We start from the raw sequence: 25,782 nt of genomic DNA, 5'->3' as shown, positions 1-25,782 counted from the left end.
TGAATAAAACTTTCTTTGTTTAACACCTATTATTACTGCTCAGGGTGCAATACATTTCTCATTTACTTTTTTTCCCCGTAAGTTTGTTGGTACATTTTAGGTATACATTATGATCACATTCATCATTGGGAATTTGTACCTGTACATGATATATCTTGGTTCTTTTTTTTTTTAATTCTTTTATTGGTGCATTGTAGGTATACAACAAAATTACATTTCTCATTGGGAATCGTACCCTTACATAATGCATCTTGGTTCTTATTTTTTCCCCATTCCTAGCCCGCCTTTCACCCCCTCCACCCTTCCCTATTTACAAAGACTTTATTTCCATTTATTCCATTTCTCATCATTTTGCCTTTCCCTTCTTCCCTTTCCCCTGCCCCTCCCAATACCCCTAACCCTTTGGACCTTTTCTTCCTATTTTGCATTATCAATTATTCATTGTAATCATTGGTACATTTTATTTTTTTATTTTTTTTTTATTAAATTCTTTCATTGGGGCCTCCATCCCAGACTCCTAGGGCAGTGAAGCTCAGCCGGTCCCAGCACCCGGAAGGAAGCTCCCCCGCTGCCATCCCAGGCTCCTAGGGCCAAGAAGGTGAGCTGGTCCCAGCACCCGGAAGGAAGCTCCCCGTCTCGATTCCAGGCTCCTAGGGCAGTGAAGCTCAGCCAGTCCCAGCACCCAGAAGGAAGCTCCCCGCCTCCATCCCAGGCTCCTAGGGCAGTGAAGATCAGCCGCTCCAAGCACCCGGAAGGAAGCTCCCCTGCTGCCATCCCAAGCTCCTAAGGCACAGAAGGTGAGCCGCGTGGGCACCAGAAGCACCCCCCCCTCCGTGGAAATGAGAAAACACATAAACAAGCCTCAAAAACAGACTTCCAGATCACCTACAGCAACCCAAAAGGGAAACGAGATGGAACACTATGATACTCAACCACCTGGACTCTCTGAACTGGCAACAAAAGAGGATCTGGGAAAAATGAAATCAGAAATAATTATTCAGATAACAGCAAAGATTTTGTTCATGGTGCAAGACATGATTAATAAATCTAGAGAGGACACAGATAAAAAAAATAGAGGATCTGAGAAACTTGATGGAATCCCAACATAGGAAACAAATGGAATCCATAAAACAGATACAAACGGATTTCCAAGAGATTAAAAACTCCATCGAAAGTCTGCACAGCAGAATGAACCAATGTGAGGATAGAATTTCACATATAGAAGATAAGATTGCAATTAGTGAGGAGGAAAAGAAAAATTGCTTTAAAATTGTAAAGGAACATGAGAAATCAATCGAGCAGCTGCTAGACGATGCAAAGAAGAATAACATAAGACTGATTGGAGTCAATGAAGAAAGAGGAGAGAGTGCAGATGACATAAAAAAACTCTTCACAGAAGTGATGGCAGAAAACTTCCCAAGGAGGGGAAAAGAACTTGACATACAGATAAGTGAGGCATATAGGACTGCAAATAGCCTTGATCAAAAAAGATCTACACATAGGCATATAATAGTTAGGGTTCTGGAAACCCAACAGAAGAACAAAATTCTACAAGCAGTGAGAGAAAAGAAACAAATCACATACAAAGGAAAGCCCATCAGAATCACAGCAGACTTCTCAATGCCATCCCTTAAGGCAAGAAGAGCTTGGGGTGATGTATTTCAAGCCTTAAAGGAAAACAACCTCCAACCCAGATTGATGTACCCTGCAAAACTACCTTTCAAAATTGATGGAGAAATAAAATGCTTTCATGCTAAAGAGCACCTCAGGAACTTCATGAATACCAAACCGGCACACCAAAAAATTTCAGACAATACCCTAGGAAAAGACAATGAGGATCACAACCCCAGGAAACCCAGCAGAATGAATCCATTGGGCGTGACAAATTAAACGCAAAGGGGGAGAATCCAACAAAAAGAAAAAGTCATGACAAGGCTTTTAAAACTTTTGACTTCATCTCCTTAATGAGTGTATAATTCAATCTTATTATTGTACAGATTAGTATTTTTCTGATTCTAGAATTGCACACCGTTCCTTGTGCTATACTGGCTATTTATCATCTTCTTATGTCTGCATTTTAATTGGGTTGTCTATTAATGAGCTCTAAGAATTCTTTATATATTCTGGTCATAGGTTATATGCATTGTAAATATGGTCTGTTTAAGGACTACTTTTCATTTTAATGATGTCATTTAAAGTTCTAAATTTTGATGGAATCTCATCATTTTTTTTTCTTTTATACATCATGGTTTTTGTATCCTAGGAAGTTCTTGCCTACCCTGAATTCATAAATATTTTCCCTTATAATTTCTTCTTAAAGTTTTATACTTTTAGCCTTTCTTATTTAGGTGCATAGATGCCTTCAAGTTATTTTCATGTATGGAAAAAAAGGGTTGAGGTTAATTTTTATATACGGATACCAGGTGTTTTAGTGCCGTTTGCTGAAGACACTATGTCTTCCTCAGCTCTTGAATCAAGTTTATATTCTATAAAATGCTAATGTTAAATAATCTTTCAAACCTCAGTGGACCATATATGTGTGGTTCTATTTCTAGATTCTCCGTTTTATTCCAATGATCTATATGTCTTTCCTTACACCAACACTGCCTTGATTACTGTACCTTTAGAAGAAGTCTTAAAATTGGGTGCTAAACATCTTCCAACACTGTTTTTGTTTTTGTTTTTGGCTTTTCTGGGTCCTTTGTACTCCTATATAACTTTAAAATTTCAATATCCAATTCTTCCTTTATAGCAAGTATACACAGACCTGAATTTTTATATATACCTTGTGTTTTCTAATCCTGCTAAATTCAAATACAAGTTCTAGGGCCTCCTAGAGATTTCTTAGTATTTTCTCTGTAGACGATCATTTCATCTACATATAAAGATTTTGCTTCTGCCATGCCAATCCTATCCTAGTTGTGTCATTTTATTGCCAGACTATTTTGGTTTAGACCTATGTTTCAAAGTCTAATGGACAGATGAAGAGTAGGCATATATGCTCTTGTTCCCCACTTTAGGGAGAAAGCATTGCATCGTCTCCATTCATAGAAGGAGTTTTTGTTGGGAGTATGAAGTACGTATCTTTGATCTGTTGAGAAGTTTCTGTTCTACTCCTAGTCTTCTGATAGCATTTACCATGAACAGCTGTAGAATTTAGTCCAATACTCTTTCTCCAACTAGTGACAGGATCATATGGCTTTCTCCTTTCCTCTGTTAAAATGATTACTTTTGGGGGTGGATCTTCCAATGCTGAACCAACACTGCCATCCCTATTATAAAACCACTTTTTACATACTGCCAGATCTGACTTCTAACAGTTTGTTTTGTTAAACAAATTTCTATCTATGTTCATACTTTTTTCTTCTATTATCTTTATCCAATTTTAGGATTAGCACAATGTTGAGTTCCTAAAATGAGGGGAGAAGTGTTCCTTCATTTTTCTGCTTTAACTCTTTGATATAATTTATCAGGTAAAATGTTTATGAGCCTGCTGTTGTCATATAGGTAGGTTTTCAAGCTAGAAATATACTTTCTTTAATAGGTGCTATTCAAATTTTATATTTCCTCCAGAGTTAGTTTCATTAATTTGTCTTCTAAGTTACTTCTTAGAAGTTGTCAAATGTATTTCAAAAAAGTTTTTCATGATATGCTTTCTATATCCTTTGAAATTCTGTAAAATCTGTGATAATGTCTCCTAGATCTTAATATTGTCATTTAAAAAATGTATAACTGATATTGTGTAACAGGAAGAAAAGGTCTAAAAGAGCAGGGGAATTGGGAGGGGTATAGGAAGGGAAAAAAGGGAAAGGAAAAAATATGAGAAGAGGAAAAAAATGGAAACAAGGTCTTTGCAAATAGGGAAGAGTGGGGGGGGGTGAAGGGAGGGCAAGGGAAGGGGAAAAAAAATGAGAACCAAGCTGTTCATGTAATGGTACAAGATCCCAATGATGAATGTAACTGTATTGTATACCTAAAATGTACCAATAAAGTTAATGGGGAAAAAACATTCTTTTATTGGTACATTGTAGGTACACAACACAATTACATTTCTCATTTGGAATTATACCTTTACATAATGCATCTTGGTTCTTCTTTTTTCCCTATTCCTAGCCCTCCCTTCATGCCCTCCACCCTTCCCTATTTACAAAGACTTTATTTCCATTTTTTCCATTTCTCATCATTTTTCCTTTCCCTTCTTTCCTTTCTCCTGACCCTCCCACTACCCCTACCCATTTGGACCATTTCTTCCTATTTTGCATTATCGATTATTCATTCTAATCATTGGTACATTTTAGGTATACAATATAATGGCATTCATCATTGGAAATTAGCACCTTTACATAGTCTCACTTGGTTCTTATTTTTCACCCTTGCCCAGCCCTCCCTTCAACCCCACCATTCCTCCCTATTCACAAAGAATTTGTTCCTAGTTTTCCATTTTCTCATATTAATCCCATTCCCTTCTATCCTTTCCCCTAGCCCTCCCACTTCCTTCCCCTTTGCCCCTTTTCTTCCTATTCACATTACGTATTATACATTTAATCCTTATTTACACTTTCAGTTTCTCACACCAGAGAAACTATACAGTATTTATACATGTGTGTCCTATTTATTTCACTTAAGAGTATCACCTCAATGTGCATCCACTTAGCTATAAATGTCTCTAATTTCTCATTTTTTATGGCTGAGTAGTACTCCATTTTATTTTTTAAAAACCACATTTTCTTTGTCCAGTTTCCAGTTGATGGGCATTTGGGCTGTTTCCAAGTTTTAGCTATTACAAACTGTGCTGCTATGAACATGAGTGCACACATATCACTGTGGTATGATACTTTTAGTTCTTTGGGGAAGATCCCAGGCAGTGGAATAGTGGGGTCAAATGGGACTTCCAGTCCTAGTTCATTGAGGTATCTCCATACTGATTTCCACAGTGCTTGCACCAGTCTACACTCCCACCAGCAGTGGAGCAGTGTTCCTCTTTCCCCACAGCCCCACCACCATTTGCTATTGGTTGATTTCATGATAGCAGCCATTCTTTCTGGAGTGAGGTGGAAACTCAGCCTTGTTTTCATTTGCATCTCTCAAATGACCAGTGATGTTGAACATTTTTTCATGTATTTATTTGCTATTTCTACTTCTTTGAGAAATGTCTGTTCATTTCAGATTCCCATTTTTGGATTGGGTCTTTAAATTTGGGAGGTCTGATCTTTTTAAGTTCTTTAAGATTCGAGATAGTAAACCTTTGTCTGAGGAACAGCAGGTAAAGATTTTTTCCCATACTGTGAGTTGTCTCTTCACACTGCTGGTGGTTTCTCTTGCTGTGCAGAAGCCTTTTAATAAGAAGAGATCCCACTTGTTGATTGTTTGTGCTACTTCATGGGCAACTGAGGTTTTGTTCATAAAATCTTTTCCTACACCGATGTGTTCAAGGGTTCTACCTAACCTCTGTTCCAACTGGTTCAGAGTTTCTATTTTAATATTTAGATCTTTAATCCATTTTGATTTTAGGTTAGTGCATGGTGAGAGATACAGGTCTAGTTTTAATCTTTGGCAAGTTGAAGCCCATTTTCTCCACCACCATTAATTAAAGAGGCTATCTTTCCTCCAGTGAGGGTGCTGGGCTCCTTTTTCAAAGATGAGATGGCTGAGTGTGTCTGGGATTGTTTCTGCATCTTCTAATCTGTTCCACTGGTCCTCAAGTCTGTTTCTTTGTCAGTGCCATGGTGTTTTTATCACAGTAGCTTTATAGTAGAGTTGCAGGTTGGGGATTGTGATACCCCCTGCTATGTCTCAGTTACCTAGAATTGCTTTTGCTATTCTGGTTCTCTTCTTGGTCCAAATGAATTTTTGGATTGTTTTCTCAAGGTCCATGAAGTATGCTGCTGGAATCTCAATTGGAATTGCATTAAATCTATATAGCAGTTTTAGAAGTATGGCCATTTTCACTATATTAATCCATCCTGGATTATCCAGGAGCAGGGGATGTCTGTCCATTTTCTGATATCATCTTCAATCTCTCTTTTCAGAATGCCATAGTTTTCAGAGAAGAGGTCTTTGATTTCTTTCGTTAGCTTGATTCCTAGGTATTTCAGTTTTTTGGATGCTATTGTGAAAGGAATTATTTGCCCTATTTCTCTCTCAGTAAGTCTGTCATTGGTGTAGAGGAAAGCTATTGATTTTTGTGTGTTGACCTTGTAACCAGCTACTAGACTGAATTTGGTTATTAAGTCTAGAAGACTTTTGGTGGAGTTCTTGGGGTCTTCTATATAGAGTATCATGTCATCTGCAAATAATGACAATTTGACTTCTTCATTTCCTATCTTTATTCCTTTTATTTCTTTCTCTTGTCTAAATGCCATGGCTAATGTTTCCAAAACTATATTGAACAAGAGTGGTGATAGTGGACATCCTTGTCTTGTTCCTGATTTTAGTGTGAAGGATTTCAGTTTTGGACCATTTAGTATGATATTGGCTGTTGGTTTTTCATAGATGGCTTCTATTAGTTTGAGGTAGAGACCATCTCTTCCAATTTTTTGTAGGGTTTTTATGATAAATGCATGTTGGATTTTGTCAAATGCTTTTTCTGCATCTATGGAGATAATCATATGGTTTTTGTCCTTGGCTCTATTGATATAGTGTATTACATTGATTGATTTTCGTATATTGAACCATCCCTGCATCCCTGGGATGAATCCCACTTGATCAGGGTGTATGATCTTCTTGATGATCTTCTGCATTCTGTTTGCCATTATCTTATTAAGGATTTTTGCATCTATGTTCATTAGTGAGATTGGCCTATAGTTGTCTTTTTCAGTTGGGTCTTCCTCTGCTTTGAGGATCAAGGTGATGCTTACTTCCAGGAATGAATTTGGGAGTATTGCTTCCCTTTCAATTTCATTGAAGAGTTTAAACAGTAGTGGCAGTAATTCTTCTCTAAATGTCTTGTAGAATTCAGCAGTGAAGCCATCAGGGCCCGGGCTTTCTTAGTTGATAAGTTTTTTATTACATTGTCAATTTCTTTGGTTGATATTGGCATGTTCAGAATTTCTAGGTCTTCTTCATTCAACTTTGGTAATTCATATGTATCTAGGAATCTGCCCTTTTCTTCTGTGTTGTCCATCATATTGGCATATAGTTTCTGGAAGTAGGTATTGATGATCCTCTGGATTTCTGCTGGGTCTGTTGTAATTTCAACCTTTTCATTCCTAATTGCATGGATTTGGGCCTTTTCCTTCCTTTTTCTGACAAGGTTGCCTAAGGGTTTGTCAATTTTGTTGATTGTTTTGAAGAAGCAACTCTTGGCTTCATTGATTTTTTGTATCATTCTCTTAGTCTTCATTGCATTGATTTCTCCTCTGATCTTTATAATTTCCTCCCTTGTGTGAGCTCTGGAGTTGTCCTGTTCTTCTTTTTCTAGAAGGTTGAGGTGCACCATCAGGTTGTTTAATTGGGCTCGTTCTGTTTTCCTAATATGCGTATTCACTGCTTTGAATTTCCCTAATAAGACTGCTTTCATTGTGTCCCATAGATTCCGATATGTTGTATTGTCATTGTCATTTAATTGAAGGAACTGTCTGATTTCTTCTTTAATTTCCTGTGTGTGACCCATGGGTTATTCAGAAGTGTGTTGTTCAATTTCCACGTGTTTATCAAATTTTTCCAGTGTCTTTTGCTATGGATCTCCAATTTCATCGCACTATGATCTGATAATATACAGGGGATAACTTCAGTTCCTTTGCACTTACTTAAACATGTTCTATGTGTGAGTATGTGGTCTATTTTGTAGAATGACCCATGTGCAGCTGAGAAGAATGCGTATTCTGATTTTGTGGGGTGGAAGACTCTGTAAACATCTGTTAAGTTCACTTGTTTAAGAGTTCGATTGAGTTCTAGTATTTCACTACTTATTTTTAGTCTATTTGATCTATCTATTTGTGACAGTGGGGTGTTGAGGTCCCCCACTACAATTGTATTAGTGCATATATGACTTTTCATGTCCATTAGTACTTGTTTTATATAGTTGGACGCACTAGTGTTTGGTGCATAGATATTTATGATTGTCATCTCTTCCTCTTGGATTCTTCCCTTTACAAGGATGTAGTGTCCTTCTTCATCTCTCTTAATCATTGTTGGTTTGAAATCTACTTGATCTGCAAAGAGGATAGCTACTCCTGCTTTCTTATGGGTTCCTGTCACATGCAGTATTGTTTTCCACCCTTTCACTTTCAGTCTATGAGTTTCCTTTTGAATTAAGTGTGTTTCTTGTATGCAGCATGTTGTTGGATTTTGCTTCTTGACCCATTCTGCCAGTCTATTTCTTTTGATTGGTGAATTGAGACCATTAACATTGATGGTTATAACAGAAACGTATTGACTTGTCATTGCCATGACTTTTTCTTTTTGTTGGGTTCTCCCCCTTTACGTTTAATTTCTTGTCATGCCAGATGGGTTCATTCTGCTTTGCTTCCTGGGGTTGTGATCCTCAATGTCTGTTCCTAGGCTATTGTGTAAAATTCTTTGGAGTGCTGGTTTGGTATTCACGAAGTTCCTAAGGTGCTCTTTGTCATGAAAGTACCTTATTTCTCCATCAATTTTGAAAGATAGTTTTGCAGGGTACATCAGTCTGGGTTGGAGGCTGATTTCTTTTAGGGTTTGGAATATGTCACTCCAAGCTCTTCTTGCCTTGATGGTTTGTGTTGAGAAGTCTGCTGTGATTCTGATGGGCTTTCCTTTGTATGTGATTTGTTTCTTTTCTCTAACTGCTTGTAGAACTTTGTTCTTCTGTTAAATTTCTGGAATCTTAACTATTATATGCCTATGTGTAGATTTTTTTATCAAGGCTCTTTGGAGTCCTATATGCCTCACTTATCTGTATGTCAATCTCTTTTCCCCTGCTTGGGAAGTTTTCTGCCATCTCTTCTGTGAAGAGATTTTTTTATGTCATCTCCACTCTCTCCTGTTTCTTCATTGACTCCAATCAGTCTTATGTTATTCTTCTTTGTATCATTTAGAAGCTGCTGGATTGATTTCTCATGTTCCCTTATAATTTTGAAGCAATTTTTCTTTTCCTGGTCACTAATTGCAATCTTATCTTCTATATCTGAAATTCTGTCCTCACATTGGCTCATTCTGCTGTGTAGACTTTCAATGGAGTTTTTCATGTCCTGGAAATCTATTTGCATCTGTTTTATAGATTCCATTTGTTTCCTATGTTGGGATTCCATCATGTTCCTGAGCTCCTCTCTAGATTTATTAATCATGTCTTGCACTAGGGGCACAATTTCTCCTGTTATCTGAGAAATTATTTCTGATTTCATTTTTTGCAGATCCCCTTTTGTTGCCAGTTCAGTGGGTCCAGGTGGTTGAGTATCAGAGTGTTCCATCTCATTTCCCTTTGTGGTTGCTGTAGGTGATCTGAAAGTCTGGTTTTGAGACTTATTTACGTGTTTTCTCATTTCAACTGGTGTGGGGGGCTGTTAGCCCCTGCACGGATTACCTCCTCTGAGCTGGGAGAGGTGGGACAGTGGCCAGGAGCAGCAGTAGGGATGGTGACCCAAAAGCCCTTTTCTGTGGGCTGGGAGCAGCGGGAGGGATGGTGGCCGAGAAGCCCCTTCCTCTGGTCCCGGAGCAGTGGGATGGCGGCTCAGAAGCCCCTACCTCTGGGCTGGGAGTGGTGGGGGGGATGGTGGCCCAGAAACCCCTTCTTCTTGGCCAGGAGCGGTGGGACAGAAGGTGGCCTAAAAGGCCTTTCCTCTGTGCTGGGAGCAGCAGGAGTGATGGTGGCCGGGAAGCCCCTTCCTCTGGACCAGGAGCAGTAGGACAGCGGATCAGAAGCTTCTACCTCTGGGCCAGGAGCAGCAGGACTCAGTACCTTGGTCTGGTGGTCCGGTGTCCTCTGTGTCTTTGTAGTGTGGAACCAGATGGATGCACATAGGAGCGGGGGGGAGGGCCCAGTGGATTGTTGCCTGGGCGCAGGCTGATTCAGCGTGTTCCCCATGACTCGGGACCTCGATAGGGTGTCCGCAGACCTGCCTGTCTGCAGCGGGCTGATTCGGCGTGTTCCGTGCAACTCGGGACCGCGGTAGGGCATGCTCAGACCTGCCTGTCTGCAGCAGGCTGATTCGGCATGTTCCGCACAACTGACTTTGGTAACTTAGGGTCTTCTGAGTATATAGAAGCTTTTCCCTGTTGCCTACAAAGCCCAAAGTGCTTTTGGGTTTTGTTTTAATTTTTCTTTGAGATCTTCTGGTATTAAGAACTGACAGGCTCCAGTGTTCTTGTAATTCATTACTTCTTTCTGAAATCATTGTTCTTCTTTCTGGGGTAACTTCTGTGACAGCATCTCCATTGAAAAGTCAAGGTGGAATGGTGATGGTGGGCTGACTTTTCAAAGTCAGATCTTCCTGACTTCAGCTGGAATGTCTCAAGTGTTTCCCATTAATCATGGTGCTGGTTTCCAGCATCTCTCCAGGGCCCCCAAATCTTCAGGTTTCCTCAGGTTCCATATCTTGGTTCTTGTTTTTTCCCATTCCCTTTCCCTCCCTTCCGACCCTCCACCCCTCCCTATTTATAAAAGCTTTGTTTCCTTTTCTCATTTTTTTCTTTCTCTACTTTCCTTTCCCCCACCCCCTCCCTATTTCCCCTTCCCCTTTAAACCTTTCCTTCCTATTTCACATTATCTATTATACATTTTTCTTCTCATTGACATGTTCAGTTTCTCACTCCGGAGAAACAGTTCAGTATTTATACACATGTGTCCTATTTATTTTACTTAAGAGTAACTCATTTACTTTTAATATGGTAGTTTTCACTGTCATGACAGGTCACCTGTAAAAGGAACACAGAAGAAATGAAGGGGTATTTATTGTAAGCATGCTGAAGTTATGACATTGGATGCATAACAGGGATTGAACAGTACAGTATCTGAACTCAAAAGTCTTATGTTTATATAGAGAAAATAATACACACACACATGAAAAGTTGCCTAACAGAACACAATACAGAATATATTATTGAGTAGGAGATTGTTAGTCTGATCCAGCAGGTAAATTTGTATCAAATTGGGTAGGACTTTAGAATCAAGATTAATAACTATATTCTTTAGGTGATGAGGAACCACTGAAGGTTTGTGAGCAGGGAGGTAATGTGAGAAAAAATTTTTTTGAAAGATGATGGAAAGCAAACTCATCATATGGCAGAGATTACTGTAATCCCTGGACCTTCTGAGGGAATTAGAGCCTTTGTCTTCAACAGAATTAAAACTCTCCAAGTAACCTCCTATATACAAGAGCTCATATTCAGAGATGAGTGACCTTTCACATCAAAAGCTTTATTGTTTAAGGGCCCAGGATTTAGCTCAGTGGTGCTGCACCTACTCTGACAAACACAAAGTCCTGAGTTTGATCCCTGGTACACACACAAAAAAGCTTTATTGTTTAGAAGAAAATAATATTCTGTGCAATCATCTCCAATCAGAAACAGCCACTGAATCTTGTTTCAAGAAAAATTTATTTTATCATTTAGTTCTTATTATAGTTTGGATCTAGATGTCCCCCAAAAGTCTCCTGTGTTTTTTGAGTTTTTTAAGTGTGGATGGATCATGAGGAGCTATAATTATCAGGGATTTGATCCATTGATGAGTGCTGCAGAGTGTTGGGGCCTGGATGGAAGAGGTATGTCACTGGGGTGGGATGAGGGTTTGCTTTTAGAGGGTATATCTCTCTACCCACTCCCTTATTTCTCTGCTTCTGGCTTCCATGAAGTGACCAGCTTTCCTCCACATGCCCTTCGATCATGCTGTTTATGCCTTGGAGACAGCTGACCATGGACTGAAATCCTAAAATCATGAGCCAAATTAAACCTCTCCTCCTTTAAGTTGTGGGTATTGGGTATTTTGTTCTAGTAATGAGAAAATTGATAATGTAGTTCTTCAGGCCTAACTAGACTTATGTGGTTATTCCTCAGGAACTTTAAGCACTGCCACAGGACTTAGGGTCCTATGTTGAATTCATACATTCTACCTCAAAAATATACTTTCTCAGGGGTACCAAATTGCCCTTATTTATTCCCATGCATCATGACAATAAGAAGGATAACTTTGTTAGAGTTCTTAGTCTCAGTCAGTTCTATCTACCAGCTTTCCATAGAGGAATTCAAGATATATTGATGTATACTAACACCTTCCAAACTGGTCTTCCCATGGGTCGTATACTTATGGTTAGATATTTGAAATAATTTAGGATGAGTAGTTAAGTAGATCTTCCAAATGTTTCCCACCTGTGGCACTACTTTGAAGATAGGACTTTTAGAAAATTCCTTCTGTGTGAACATCAGTTTCAATTTCATGATCTCCAAGCTATCTCTTGTTCCTACATAAGGAAGGCACTATCATTCAGGAATAGGATGCCTACATGGAAAATGAAGGCAGAGGAGATATCATTTGGGAGAGAAGACATCAGTTTATTTGGAAGATAAGACATATACATGAAAAATTGTGTAACAAAGCACAATAAGGATATGTTATTGGTCAGATGAGTAGAACTATAAAGTTTGTGCTATATGAATTGAAAGGAAAGGGTGTTTTTTCTGTGGGACAGACTCATCAAGAAAGTCTTCTGACCAGGTAGAATTTGGGGCTTAAAGATCAGATAAGCTCTGGATTGGTGGCAGAGAAAGAAGAGGCAGAAAGTACTGTTAAAGAGACTCACTAATTGTAACTCAGAGGACACCAAGCTAAGTGAGAGAGACAGAAAGAAAATAGCCTGGCTTCAGTGAAGAGTTTGGGTAGTAAGGACTAAATGGGAACTCACTTAAGTCAGAGACCTTATCTTCATTCACTTATTCATTTTTATTCATTCTTTTTTATTCATTTTTATTCATTCATTTATTCATTTCATTATCTGAAATCCCAGCAAAATACAGTTTCATATAGAAATTAGTTGTTAGATTTATTCAAAGAATACAGCTAACATTTGTTGAATGCCTATTATGTTCTGGATGATTTATAGGCTTTGCCACATTTTATAATCATAATTATTTTGTGAGTTATAAATATTAAATAACCCCATTTTGTCCATGAGGAAACTCAAACTCAGAGAAAGACAAAGTCACACAGCTAAGTGACAGATCCTAGCTCCAAAGTCCAAAACTTTAACATCTGAATCTCTCCTTTGCACCTATTTATATTTCAGTTTATACATCTTTTCAAAGAAAATTATCTCGGTGTCTTTGCCTCTTTTACCAAAAATAAAAGGATGGGAAAACATGAATAGAAATTTGGCCTAGGAAACTTTTCCCAACTCTGGCATTAGGTTGAAGTTGTGACTTTTGGAAAGTCCCTTCTCTCTGGACCCCAGTTTCAACTCCATGATCTCTAAGCTATCTTCAGCTCTAAGGTATGATGTTTTATGAGCCCATATGATACTGAGGAGTCAGAAAGTAACCTGAATAACCACTACTTGATATTTTTCACCAAAAAGTACTTTTCCTTTTTTGAAAAGAATGCTATTGTTTACTAAAAGTCACTGTAAACTTACATTACTACTACACCTTCCACATTCTGAAACAAATTTCCTTTTTCATGTATTCTCTCTATGAATGTACAATTTTCCCTCCTTATCACCTCTATCTAACATTTTGGCCACTAGCCTATAAAACAACCTACTCTCACGCTTGTCATTTGCTTTGCTCAAGAATAGAAATCCTCAGTTTCATCCCTCAAAGCATCAAACATATACTGGGTCAGGGAGGGGATACTCCCTTGAATAGCTAAGTAATCTACAAGTGTAACAAAAGGCTTGCAGAGAGTTCAGGACATCTTAGGTAAACAAGATGTTAACAGTCCAAGAACAATGAGGAACTGAGCAGATGTTTGTTCTCCCAGGATGTTTCTTGTCCTGGAGAATCACAGCATCACTGGATCACTGAAGTCTCAGTTGTGACCGGAGGCCAAACTGGAGTTATTCTGTAGCTGGGCTGTAGGCAAGAGAACTAGGCCTACTCAAATGATTTTTCCCTAGAATTATGTAGCATTGCTCCCAACAGTAAGACAAATTGGAATTTGGAGGAAAAAAAAAAAAAAAGAACTGGAAAGAGCAACAAAAAACTGTATATGTGTCCTTGTGGCATCATGAGTGGTGATAATTCCAGAAATGGAGAAGAGTCAAAGCTGAGACATTTTTAATAACTGGAAATAGTCCCATTAACTAGAGAGATCTGGGGGTCACTTGTATAGAGATGGCAGTTAAACCCCATGAAAGGTGAAGGGGATAATCAAGGGAAAGAATAAAATTAGAGAACAGAGATAAAATGTAAAATTTGGAGTCACATAATGAGTATTGGCATGAATCTATTGGGACAAAGAAATGAATGATGAAAAAGAAAGTCAGAAGATCAAGAACAGAACATTAGAAAACACTCATAGTTCAGAGCAGAGTACTTAACAAAAATACTATGAATGAGAGAACATTGCCCCTATTTTACATATGAAAAAGCTGAGGCTGTGGGGAGAGGAATAATAAGAAGCAGTCACAACTCAACCTAAATTCTTCCAGACTCCATGTTGTGTCTGTCCTTGTCCTTGTCTCTCTCTTTTTTTGTTTGTTTGTTTGTTTTGAATATATTTTTGAGTTTTATTGAAATCTTACATGAACAAGAAATTGGAAATACAATCACAACAAAGAACAAATTGTCACGGCTTTGACGTTTAAGCCAAACAAATTTGTAGGGTAGATTTCAAAAACATGTGAAGTTATAACAATTTAAAAACACAGTTAACCTACTTCTAGGAATGCAAAACATACAGTCATAGGTTATTTTCAATACAAGAAAACTTAAATTTGTTTGCTTTAATTTCTTAAAACTGATAAGACAAAGCACTAGTTTGTATTTTTATTTACAGCATACTTCATACTCCTATGTAGTCTATCCCAAATCCAAAAACATGAAACTGTCCAAACCAAAGGCTCTGCAAAATCATGATTTAACAACTTGTTCTGAAGCTAAAATGAAGCCTGAAATGATAAAAGCATTGTAACCCTCAGAATAAGGGAACTCTCTGCAAGCCCAATAATGTCCAAGAGCATTTATGAAAAGAAGAAAAATAAAACAACTTGAGTATATACATAATAGTGATTTCTTCAGACCAATACAAATGGCAGCAAACTGCTACTTAAAGATGAAACAGTTAAGCCAATTTTTTTTTGAAGAATGTAGATCTAGAGCCAATCGTATCTTGAGAATATCATTTTCAAGCCCTCACTTGTCTATTTCCACTGTTGCCCATAAGTATCCTGATAAAATTCCTGGTTGTCATTATTGTAACCATAGTTACCAGAATAGTCACCACCTTGCTGAAGCGGCTGCTGAGCGAGGGGTTGGGAACCCCAGTTCTGTTGGTTGTTGGTCTGACGACGCTTGGAATCAGGTTGGTTGTACCCATCTGCCTTTCTCTTGCCTCCTACATTGCCCCCACGATTGCCCCGAGCTTCAGGGGAACCACGGCCTCTCTGCTGTTGTGCAGGACCCCCTCTGCCATCCCTAGAGCCTCTTGGTGGTCCCAAAGGTGCCCCCCTCTGTGAATAGCCAGCTCTACCTCTTGGAGGTGGTGCTCCCCACCCCCTTGGTGGTGGTGGAGCACCTCACCCTCCCCTTCCTCCTCCTCTTCCTCTTACTGCATAGCCATCATCATAGCCGTAGTAGGGATCTTCATAGCCTCCACAATAGTCATGATAATCATAACCATAGTAATTATCATAGTAATCTTCATAGCCATAGTAATCTGGATGGTAGCCATATCCACCTCTACCTCCACCACGACCTCGACCTCTAATTGGAGGTGGCATGTGAGGAGGGTGGTGATAGTAATAGTCTTCATACGCAGTATTTCTGGAGGTCTGTCTAGCAGCTTGGCGGTCTTTCCTTTTCTTGTCTGGTGGTTTAGCTATGACTATTTCAATTTCTTCCCCTTCTATTTCTTTTCCATTCATTTCATCCATAGCCTTAACAGCAGCTCTTCTGTCTTCAAAATGAACAAATGCATAATCTTTCAACTTCTTTACTCTTTCAAGTTTTCCAAATTCAGAAAATGACTTTTCCAGTATTTCTTCTGTAACTCTAGTAACCAAGTTTCTCAAAAATAAAACTTTCACCTTAGCCATGACTTCTGGATCAGGTTCTTCCACAGGGTCAGCCCATTCAACTGTAACTACATTTCCCCATACTTTTACTTTTCCACTCATCAGCCGACATCTGGCTTGTGCTGCTGACTTGTGATCCTCATATTCAAGGAAGCAGAACCCCAGATTCTTCTTTTTGTCATCGAGTTGATGATAGAGAATAACATCCACCAAACCCTCTGTGACTTTACTGAACTCTTCCAGAATGTTTTTTTTAAGTCTTATTCTTTGGGATGGATCCAACAAAAAGTCTGTTGTTTGCCACAGAAATACACACTCCAAGGTGTTTACCAGGGTGAATTTCATAGCTGTCACACAGTTTAACAGCTTCTTGTGCAGCTTCCTTTCCACAGAAGGTGATAAACGCATACCCTCCGTTCTGACCAGACAGTGGATCCATCATAAGACTTAGGTCCCAAATGGGACTGGCCTTCTCAAAAAGGGGCACCAACTCATCCTCATAAAGATCTCTTGGTATTTTACCTACAAAGACCTCTGTTCCAATTCCAGGCTGCACACCCGAGTACACACTGTCTTAGTGGAGGACCACCATACTTCCTTTGTCCTGTTGTTACATCCAGAGTATAACCAGTCCTCTCAAGCAAGGCCTTGATCTTTGCTTCATCAGGTCCCTTTGTGGATTCTTGCACTTTGCTGCCCTGTTTCTCTCTTTGCCTGTAGGTCTTCATAACTCCACATAAAAATGCACTTTTGTTCTGAACATGTGATAAGTCACTTTCCTTGAACTGTTGCAGTACAGACAGAGCTCCTTCATTAAATTCCCTGAGAACATCAATTGCTCTTTCATCAAGATCGACATAAGCTACCAATACTGTCTGAAATATTTCATCAAGTCTTTCTGCCACTTTCTGTGGGAGGCCTGCCTCTATCAGTGTCTTGTACTGTTCTGTGTGAGTTACACTGGAAGTATCCATTGGTTCTTCCTCTTCTTTTAACTGTACCGCATTACCATTCACCTGATTAGCCATTTTATTATGCAGGGCAGAACGGGAGGCGCTTTGAAAATGACTAGAAATGGCGTGCGCGCCACCCCCTCCCCCCCTCATGGACAGAGAGCTCCTTGTCTCTCTTTTTAAGAATATATTTATTTTAATATAATAAAGTAGATATTAATAAAGAAAATATAAAAGCCATACTATGAAAAAATAATTTTTCATAACAAAAATGATTAGAGAATAACAATGGTAAATACACTGTGTGTCATGATCTAAAAAGTATTTTCATTTGCTAATCTCTCAGCTCATTTCCAATAATACTGTACCTTTTTTTGCCTAAAACATTTTAAGTATTCACAAAGTATCTCACATTCTGTATAATTTTGAACAATTTCTTCCTATTTCACTATATTTATTATTCTTTTGGGTCTTTATTTTCACTTTCAATTTCTGACACCAGAGAGACAATGCAATAATTACACATGTATGCTTGATTTATTTCACTTAGAAGTATGTTCTCAAGGTGCACCCATTTACCTAGAAATGTCTCAAGTTTATCCTTTATGGCTAAATAGTACTCTATTGTGTAAAAAATCTACATCTTCTTTATCCATTTATCAGTTGATGGTCACTGGGTTATTTCCAAGATTTAGCTATTACAAACTGTGCCTCTATTAACATGGCTTTGCATATATCACTGTCAATCTCTGAGAACCAGTGGACAGAAAGACATGCATTCCATAGTCACTTCACTTAGTATCAAGGGCTTACGTGGAAATTTAGAATTTTAAAGGAAAAGAAGATATCTAAGACTAGACAGGTAAAAATGACATCATTCTTCATTCAAGTAGACATCTATTGAATAATGGGGAAATCACTACTGCATAGACAGCAAAAGTATGTTGGATGGGGGAAGCAGGATTAGCGCAAATGGTAGAAGGTGAATTGACTTCATAAATTCTGCAAGGTTCACTTTTTTATTTAAAAATAACTTTATTATCAAACACACACACATAAAAATTAAAACCATTCAAAGAAGAACAATGCAAGGGAAAAAAAACTACAATAATATTCAAATACAGTAGAACTCAACCCAAACAAAACTGAAAAGCACTTAAACATTTTTCCATATAACTTAAAAAAAAATCTCAAGTACCAACAAGACACCAGAGGATGTGATTTGTTTCAGAAAAATCCCCCAAACCAACATTGAACAAATAGTTGTCTGGAAAAAAAAATTCCACTTAGCTAGCAGACTCCAGATAAACCAAACTTCTCCCTAATTTAAATTTTGATACAGTCATATGACACACGATAGAAACACAATCTGAGAAATGTTATTAGGCAATTTCATCCATGTGTATCCTTAGTTACACTTTCAGTTTCTCACACTAGAGAAGCTATTCGGTATTTACACATGTGTCCTATTTATTTCACTTAAGAGGATGGCCTCAATATGCATCCATTTAGAATAGAATGCATTCTATTCTGCAAGGTTCACTTTTTGAAGTATATATATATATATTTTTTCAACTTAGTCTTCACTACATGAACCTACCTATGCAGCTTTAGCTTGAACTCACCCTGGGGAGTAAAGTCATGAAGGAAATTGATAATCAAGTTTTTCAGCTCAGACGTCAATGTCCACAAGAGCATAATTTTATTCAAAGAATTGCTTGGTAGCAATGTTCTGTACCAAATACAAGAATGGGTTGTAATGGAAAAAAGTAAAACAAACAACAACAACAAAAACACATTTAGCAGAATTGTAAAAATCAACTTCTGGAAAAGTTCATTGTCGAACCACACCTACAAATTTTTTAGACAGCCAGCCTTCAGCAAGGAAGCATCAAAAGAATTAGCATCACTTCTGAGGAGCAGCAGGACAGAACTTAATTGCACTTCCAGAACCGTCTTTCCCTCTGTCAAGTGCCTTCGTGGTGGAAATGTTGGATAGGGGAGATGATATGTATCTTTAAGTACTTGTTGGCTCTTTTTCCATTTGTTTGACAGATTATTGTCTATTATCCCTTTGAAGACCTGGCCACTATTTGTAAGACTACCCTAAGGCAAATGTTATGGTTTAGATGGAGAATGTTTCCCAAAGACCTTGTTAGCTCATAGGTAGAGATTTAGGAAGGTGATTGAATCATGGGAGCAATATAGCTAACTTCCTGTTACGGGTATGACCTGGAATATATGTATCTCTCTTCCTGCACCTGCTTTCTCTCTGCTTCCTGGCTGCCAGACTGGGAGCAGCTTTCTCCCACCTAGAAAAGCTGTTCCTGTGTTAAAGCCTGCCAAACAGGGACTGAAACTTCTAAAACTGTAAGCCAAAATAAATCTCTCTCCCTTTAAATTGTGGATGTTGGGTATTTTATCCCAGCAATAAGGAAAGTGACCAAGATAGCTGGGATTCCAGATAAGACAGACTGTTGTGCCTACCATACAATCATAGTTCCAAAGATAAACATTCTCAAAACCAGGCTGGGGATTTAGCTCAGTGGTTATGCCACCTGTCTTGAAAATGTAAGGACCCAAGTTCGATCCCCGGAACCAAAAAAAAAAAAATTCTCAAAACTGTTTTTACTTTTCGACTACCTGGAAGAAAGCAGCTTTGTCTGGAATCTGCCTGGTTAACTCAATGGCATGAGAACTTGCCAGCTTGCCACGACAATGGTAACCCTCCTTAGCTGGTTGGCCCCGGTCATGAGGGACCTCACTCTTGGGAACCCTCTGAATGAAAAATTCATTTCATAGAAGAAAATGTACCAGACAGAAACTAGGAATGACTGCTGTCAACTTTTTTTTTGGTACTGGGGATCGAACTCGGGTCCTTGCACTTGCAAGGCAGGTGGCAAAATCACTGAGCTAAATCCCCGGCCCCTGCTGTCAACTTTTTTATCTCACAGTACCAAATACACATCATGCAGTACGTATGAAGTCAGTGATTATCTGTACACTAAGCCAGATGATTCAGAGTATACTTTGCTCTTCCAAAAAGCAGACGGTCAGAAACAAAAACATTTTTTATCATAAATGATGTTACTTATTAATCTCAAAGATTGATTTTCTAGATACCTTGTTCTTTTTAGAAACACACCAACATCTAAATTATTACAATAGCTATCTCAGTTACATCCAGTGGAATAACAGCAAGACAGGGTAATTTGTGAGTAGCAAGACTCAAAATATTCCATTAAATTTAGATAATGTTGAGCTGTCACTACAGCTATTTAAGTCAGATACTAGCCAGTGTTATAGATCAGATAATTCTGATAAATAAAATAATCTTAGTTTGTAACATAGCAGGCTGATTGTTCTTAGAGAGTGAATGTCAGTGTAAATACCAAAGTTTCCCTGCTGTAAGAAACTGAAAGTGTAAATGAGGACTAAAATGCATAATATATCATGTGAAATAGGAAGAAAGGGTCCAAAGGGGAAGGGGAAGTAGGGAGGGGTGGGTAGGGGAAAGGAAAGAAGAGAAAGAAAAAAATATGAGAAAAGAAGGAAAAAATGGAAACAAAGTTTTTGTAAATAGGGAGGGGTGGAGGGGTGAAAGAGAGGGAAAGGGAATGGGGAGAAAATAAGAACCAAGATATATCATGTACAGGTACAAATTCCCAATGATGAATGTGATCACAATGTATACCTAAAATGTACCAATAAACTTAATGGAAAAAAAAAAGAAAGTTAATGCCAGAACTGTTTACAAATGCTTCCATGTAGCACCCTAGTCTTTATGGATTTGGAGATATTTATGCATCCAGGGTTGGAGAAAGAAGAAAATGCCACTGAATGAATAGCCACTTATATATACACAGGGATCACTGTCTTTGTCAACTTTCTGTTGCTATAGTAAAATACTTGAGGCTGGGTACTCTATAAAGTAAAGGTTTATTTGGCTCACAGTTCCAGTTGGCTACAGGGCTCAAACTGCATGGTATCAGTGTAATGGTAAAGGACTCCTGGCTGCATCAAAACATGATGGACAAACAAAAAGAGAAATAACCACATGTAGAAGGGACCAAGCACATGGGTGGCCTTGCTTTAAAACAATCTGCTCTTGTAAGAACTAACCAAGATCCCAAGAGAACTACATTCCCTTCTGAGTATGCCACCCTCATGACCTAGTTACCTTCCACTAGACCCCCTGTCTTAATGGTTCCACCACCTCAACAATACCACACTAAGGACCAAGCTTTCAGCATATGAACCTTTGAAGTAAATACTCAAACCATCGTAACCAGCTTCACTTTTCAATCTTACAGATTACCCAGAAGGCTCATCATCTCTTGCCCTCGAGACGGAAACATAGCAGTTTTCACATTTCCTCCATCTCTTAGACAGGTCAGTATTCTGAAGGAGGCATATTCAGTGCTACCTACACTGCTAAGTTCTGCCTTAGAAGCAGAACTAGAAAAGGAGTAAATTCTCATTCTGGGAAACAAGATGGTAAATTCTTCACTGTTGTTACACATATAAGTAGAAGTTCTGTACATAATTTTCCTGTGCAATGTATTGAAAAAGATGCCTTTATTCCTCACACACTCACACTTATATCACTTGTGCTAAGATGCCAGGGAATCCAAAAGCAGCCAGACATTCTGTTCAGGTTATTTACTTTCACAAGGTGAGTTATAAACCTTATGTTGGTGGATTCTAGGTCTCTAAAATGATGTAGGTTACAAATAGCTTCTTTTTGCAGGTCTCTATTATGTCAATTAATAACCTACTCTTACCCATTAACAGGCAAAAAGCACCCTCCCTACACTCCAAACTCCCTAAAATGCTACTAATTTGTGATCAGTGGTAGGCAGTTTTATACATGGGATTCTCTTTGGCCTAGTAAAACAGGCTTCTCTTGCTCACAGGTAAATAAACTCAGTGTAATTCAATATTAAAAGATTTATGGTTATAGAAAATCCATGAAGCTCAAAGCACTGATCTGCTAAGACTTTCAATTCTTTCCCCATGAAAAAGATAGCAATAATTCAGAAGCCTCTCAATCTGTTTGTGAGTTCTTAGATCTTCAACTTCAGTTTTTTACCTTATAGAACTTCTCGTGTGTACAAGTATAGATATTATATAAGACCTCATATATGCCAGCCCTTTTGCTGTGAACTTGGAATATGTTATCTCATTTAGTCTTCACATCAACTCTCTGAGGTGAATGTTATCGTTCCCATTTTACTTATGAGAAAACTGCAGAGAGGTGTAAACTACCCGCCTGAGATTACACAGCTAGTAAGTACCTAACATAGGATTGTAACCCAGGGCTGTGTAACCTCAAATCATGCTGTGTTTCTTTACTTATAATCAAAGATTAAAAAGAAAAACAATTAAATGTTTTCTTATCTAAAGCCTTGAAGAAATATTTAATGTTTAGGTAAGAAAACTTGTATGCAATATTATCTAGATTTCAGTTATCTATTGTGCTCCTCTCCCTCATTTTCTTCTTTTAACATTTTGCTGAGGGAATTCTATTGATACACTAGTATTTTGACATATTCACAGATGTTAAAGGTAAAAGTTATCTGGTGAACAAATGCAGGAAACATTTTATAAACAGAATGTTAGTGTTCTGTTTAGCGTAGGAATTCTCAGGCCTTTTAATATGCTATTGAGTTTTGTGACTGATGAAGAGGAGGTTGTATTGAAAGTATTATTTGAGTGTTGGATCCTTCCTTTTGTGCAGATCATAGACCCTTGTCTTTATTGCAGTACTTGTGAGGACCCTTAATATGCTAAAATATTTTTAATCTCCAAAAGTGGAATAAGTTATTTGCCAAACTTATATGACTATGTAACACTTTTTTTTCAGAATATCTTGCGTGAATATTGAACCATGAAATAATTTTATATGCTTCTCTAAATAAGCAAAATTGCCTTTAAGTAATGCCTTTTCCAAGGGACTCTATCCAAATAAGTTAACTGATTAGTTTTGTAGGAATAGCAAAGTAGTGTTCTGATAATAATAAAAGAGTGTTTGGGAACACAGGGAGAATGAGGAGGAGAAGAAACTTTTTAACTTATCAAGATGAATATTTTTTAATGTTTATAAATGCTACAGTGATAGTTGTAAAATCTACAAACTGAAAACTACTTGCATGTCTATCAATACAATAGTTGAATAAGTTATGCATGCCCAAATTATTAGATATTTTATATATAGTTTCCTTTATTTTCTTTTGAAAAATTTTCATCTTTAAACGATGAAACATAAAATGAATATACATGTATTTACAACTTAGAATTAACATGCCAACATTTTTTCATTTTGTTTCAAGTTCTTTATATAAAAAGAAATGATTGCCATAATTTTTCCAAAAATAATAAAGCAATTCTAGATAATATGCTCTTCAAAATGAAAAGACACACTTGGAGAAAACATTTACAAAATATACTGCTTAGAAAACTTAACATCCTTAATGTAGAAAGCTCTTGCAAATTAGTAAGCAAAAACAAAGCACAACAGTAAGAAAATTGGCCAAAGATATGAAAAAAATCAATAAAATGAAAATTAAAAATAAACATGAAAACATTCAACTTCACCATAAAGAAATACAAATTAATACAAAGTAAAATATCCAGTTTTGTTTATTAAATCAGTCAAGTTTTGCAAATTATAATGCCTACTGTTGGAGAACAAGTTGAAACAGGTGTTCTTATATACTGCTTATATAAAGTTTAAATTCACAGATCATTTTTTGAGAACAATTTAGTGACATGTGTAAAAGCCTTAAATGTAATACACTTTAATCTGGTAACTAACCCCATTTTAACAATGTATTCTACTAAAGCAATCAGAGATCTATACAACTATTTATCATAAATTTATATATTATCATGGCAGAAAATTTGAAACTAAATATTTAGCAGTAGAGGAATGGTGAAATAAATTGTTACATCATTATGATAAATTATTATATAACCACTAAAATATTTTGATATTTAATAATTTATAAGGTTATATGAAAAAGCTGTACAAATGCAGTTTATTTCTTTTGTATTGTTTTAAGATGGCATTTGGGGCCTAACATATGCAAAGTAAAAACTATACTACTCAGTACATCTGAGCCCTTAATTTAAAAGTATATTTTTGTCAGTTTTATTAACAAACAATTAGCCTACTATATAATTTGACCACTTACAGTTAAGTGGTATTTATTATATTCACATATCTGTACAAGCAACACTAAAATCAATTTTAGAATATTTTCATTATCCAAAAGAGAAATCTCATACACATAAGCAATACCACTCTATTCCTCCTACTCCCACTCCTTGGCAATCGTTAATCTACTTTCTATCACTCTAGATCTACCTGTTTTGGATATTTCATATAAATGGAATCATATATAGTGTTTGGGGAGAAAATATTTGTGAGTAGTTAAGTATCTAATAAGAGACTTGTACAAAGAACATAAAAACCACCTTTGCAATTCAAAAATGAAAAGAAAAATAACCCAGTTTTTTAAATGAGCAGAGAATCTGAACAGACATTTTCCCAAAGAAGACACACAGATTGCTGCTAAACACATGGAAAGTTTTGCAACATCATTTGTCATTAGGGAAATGCAAATCAAAACCGCTATGAGATACCACTTACCATCTACTGGGATGACTATAATCCAAAAGACAATGATAATTGTTGCTGGGGTTGTGGAGAAACTGGAACCCTCATCACATTGCTGGTGGTAATGTAAAATGGTGTAGTAACACTTTGGCTCCATGTGTTAACCCTATCCATCAGTTTCAAAGTTTCTGTTTTTATTATTTAGGTCTTTGATCCATTTTTATTTTATTTCAGGATAGGGTGAGAGATATGGATCTAGTTTCAATCTCCTTCATGTGGATAACCAGTTTTTTCCAGCACCATTTGTTAAAGAGGCTATCTTTTCCCCTATATACTTTTATCCCCTTTGTCAAAAATCAGTGATTGAAGGTGCATGGGTTGTCCTTATGTATTCTGTTCTATTCCACTGGTCTATAAGGTTACTCACTTCTTAAGCCTAGATATTTCAACTTCTCTTTTGCCAATAATCTTAATCTTAGTAACTCCATTACTAGCCAGTAAAAACCCAAACTCCAGATTCAGTCTGTCTGCTGTCTCCACTCCTAGATCCAAGGTGCTGAGAACTACCATAAAAATAAGAAAATGGATTATAAGTATTGTTTATTACAAATAACATAACTAAGCTTACAAAGTTCTGGTCTTCAGCCTCAACTGATCTGATAACATCTTTACTACTTACCTACCTACTGGTAGTTCTTTACTCCATTAACCACACTTCACTCATTCTTTCTTATCACTTTGATATCATATTGTATTGAAAGTCCTAACATATGCAATAAGGCTAGAAAAAGACATCAAAGGCATTCCAATTGTAAAGGAAAAAAATGAAACTATTCCTATTTGGAGATGATATGACTGTATATGTAGAAATCTGAAGAATTTCAAAAAATTAACAGAACAAGTATGTTTAGCAATTTCACAGCACACAAAGTCAACACACAAATATGTATTATGTTTCTATACAGTAGCAATTTACATTTGTCAATCTAAATTAAAAACAATGTCATTTCCAATAATTCTAAAACTTACATAGCCAGGTATAAATATAACAAATCAAATACAGCCATTT

General features: G+C 37.3%; 1 protein-coding gene and 1 pseudogene across 6 annotated transcripts in view; one reads left to right on the top strand and one right to left on the bottom strand.

The window, feature by feature from the left end:
- Positions 1-25,782, top strand: part of Zdhhc15 (zDHHC palmitoyltransferase 15) — a 195,447-nt gene that overhangs the window by 154,992 nt on the left and 14,673 nt on the right. For all 6 annotated transcript variants that reach the window (XM_021246496.2, XM_021246494.2, XM_004867489.3 and 3 more), the window contains one exon: positions 21,406-21,484. In XM_021246496.2, coding sequence (XP_021102155.1) covers positions 21,406-21,452 — 47 coding nt within the window. In that variant the 3' untranslated portion in view covers positions 21,453-21,484. The remainder of the gene's footprint in view (positions 1-21,405; positions 21,485-25,782) is intronic.
- Positions 15,112-17,245, bottom strand: LOC101720178 (heterogeneous nuclear ribonucleoprotein R pseudogene; annotated as a pseudogene).

This window comes from Heterocephalus glaber, unplaced genomic scaffold (assembly GCF_053883595.1).
Source record: "Heterocephalus glaber isolate CG9 unplaced genomic scaffold, H.glaber_assembly_v1.0 deba00001613, whole genome shotgun sequence".
NCBI classification, from domain to species: domain Eukaryota; kingdom Metazoa; phylum Chordata; class Mammalia; order Rodentia; family Bathyergidae; genus Heterocephalus; species Heterocephalus glaber.
Note: the sequence above shows the minus strand (reverse complement) of the source record. Positions and strands in the feature narration are given on the sequence as shown.